We start from the raw sequence: 2,278 nt of genomic DNA, 5'->3' as shown, positions 1-2,278 counted from the left end.
GTCCAGCTCCAGGCCCAGCCCCAGGTCCAGCTCCAGGCCCAGCCCCAGGTCCAGCCCCAGCCCCAGCCCCAGTCCCAGCCCCAGGCCCAGCCCCAGCCCCAGGCCCAACCCCAGCCCCAGCCCCAGGCCCAGCCCCAACCCCAGCCCCAGCCCCAGGCCCAGATCCAGGCCCTGCATCTGTAGGGGCCCAATCATCCATCCAGTGGCCCTGCAGGAAGGAGGGAGAAATGGGCTGGGCTTCAGTCAGAAGCCTAGGGACCCTCTCTTGGCTCCCTGTGCCATTGGAGGGGTCAAGCCCCAGGCTGAGCTCATCTGTAAAATGAGATGGTTCGAAGACATGATGGGGGAGGGTCTGACATTCTAGGCAGGTAGGTCAGTAATAAGCATTTATTAACACCTACTGTGTGCCAGACACTGGATCAAGTACTGGGATAGAAATACAAGCAAGAGAAAGGACATGCCCTGCCCTCAAGAGGGGTAATATTCTAGTGGGGGAAGACAACACATGTCATTCATTGCAGAGATGTTTCAGATTCAAGGGTCAGGGTGATTATATATATATATATATATATATATATATATATATATATATATAATTATAAATTTATATTCTGTATGTACACACACACATGCACATACACCCCACCACACACCCCTCTTTCTCTCTTTATCTCTCATATCCAGCCCCTGAGGGAATGTGCTTGTCTTGACTCTGCATCATCGTCCCAAGGAAGCTCTCTTTCTTTTTTCCCCAATGGGGGCAGGGGCAGGAGGGAGATGAAATACGGCTATGGAGCCTTGGGATGCCCCAGATGTGGGCTCGTGCTTGGGCTTTCCCGTGAGGCCACGGATACATTTGTTTTGCTCGGCTCTCTCAGGAAGTGGACACAATCTCTAAATATTTATAATGAAAAAGCAAAACTTGCCAATACGCCAGTAACAATAAAAATAATGTGTAGAAGGGGGTGGAAGAGTGGGGAGTCGGGTGGAGGTGCCCACACAAGGGTGTGATGGGCAAGGTCTGGGGAGCGCAGCTGGGATGGGAACAGATGATGGCCGACTGTGGCCGCTCCCCAAGATGGCAGCCTTGGAAGATACTCACCAATGGGGGAAGGGGCTGCCATGGTGGAGGGCCATTCCAGGATGAGAAGCCAGCTGGGTCATGGTGGTGAAGTCTGGGGAATAAGAGGCACAGCTGGGAGGAGATGGTCAGAGAAGGGGCCTCAGAACCCATGTGGGAATTGAGGCCTAGAAGTGTCATGACTTGTCAAGGCCACGCAGGGGAGTGATAGAGGTGGAAGAATTTGAACCCGGTCCTCTGGCTCCAGACTCAGTGCTCTCTCTCACTGGGGCATGCTGGTTCTTCCATGTTCGAAGGCCCTCCTAGCTCTGATGTGTTGTGATTTTCCTGTCCTTCCTTCTCTGGTTGTCTGCTGAGTGCAGAAAGAGCTACAGGATAATTGTGGGGAATGTATCATTTGTTGGGAGTCTGTGGGGGGAGGATGAGACTTGAGGACTAGAAGCAGCAGAAGGTGGTACAGACCCAGGGGTGCTCAAGAGTGAAAGGGACCTCGAGGGACAGCCACTTCCACCCATACTTGAGCAGGCAGGGCAATGGGTTTGTAGTCCCGAGTTCAAATCCAACCTCAGGTAAGTCCTAGTTGTGTGAACCTGGGCCAGTCACTTACACACTGTCCGCCTCAGCTCCTCACCTTTACAGGCAGAATTTTACCTTCCAGGGCTCTTGGGAGGGTCACTGGAGATAATCACCGGAAGTGCTTGGCACAGTGCCGCGCACCGGGAGGCATCCCAGAAATACTTATCCTCCTCTCCATTCTACAGATGGGGAGCTGAGCCCGGGGACATTAAGGGATGTAGCTCTCAGGTGTCTGGTCAGGTGTCCAACCCAAGGTTCTTAACATCTGTCTTGTCTTGCAGTTCAGAACCTTTGACTCTTGCAAGCAGCTGTGGTGCAGCCACCCTGACAACCCGTACTTCTGCAAAACGAAGAAGGGGCCACCTCTGGATGGGACTGAGTGTGCTACAGGCAAGGTACCCAAGGCTCAGCCGGGCAGAGTGGGGAAGGCCAGGGAGCCTCAGTCCCTCTCCTCTCCATCTTGTTCTCCTCCCTCTCTTCTCTCTCTCCCCTCTCTCCCCCCTCTCTCTTCCCTTTGTCTCTGTCTCTCCTTTCTTTGTCTCTCTATCTGTCTCACTTCTCTCTCTTCCCCCCCCCTCCTTTTCCCTCCTCCTTCTCTTTCTCTCCCCCCTCCCTCCTCTC

At 53.7% G+C, this 2,278-nt stretch overlaps 1 protein-coding gene across 1 annotated transcript in view; it reads left to right on the top strand.

Annotated features, from left to right (window-relative positions):
• The window catches only part of ADAMTS14 (ADAM metallopeptidase with thrombospondin type 1 motif 14), a 122,265-nt gene that overhangs the window by 87,391 nt on the left and 32,596 nt on the right, over positions 1–2,278 (top strand). Inside the window, exon 10 of the mRNA XM_069071440.1 lies at positions 1,939–2,052. Coding sequence (XP_068927541.1) covers positions 1,939–2,052 — 114 coding nt within the window. The remainder of the gene's footprint in view (positions 1–1,938; positions 2,053–2,278) is intronic.

This window comes from Petaurus breviceps, unplaced genomic scaffold (assembly GCF_028583685.1).
Source record: "Petaurus breviceps papuanus isolate PSGF00001 unplaced genomic scaffold, PetGlider_PUasm1.0 90825, whole genome shotgun sequence".
In the NCBI taxonomy this organism is placed as follows: domain Eukaryota; kingdom Metazoa; phylum Chordata; class Mammalia; order Diprotodontia; family Petauridae; genus Petaurus; species Petaurus breviceps.
The sequence above is the reverse complement of the archived record's forward strand: the minus strand, read 5'-3'. Positions and strand labels throughout refer to the sequence as shown.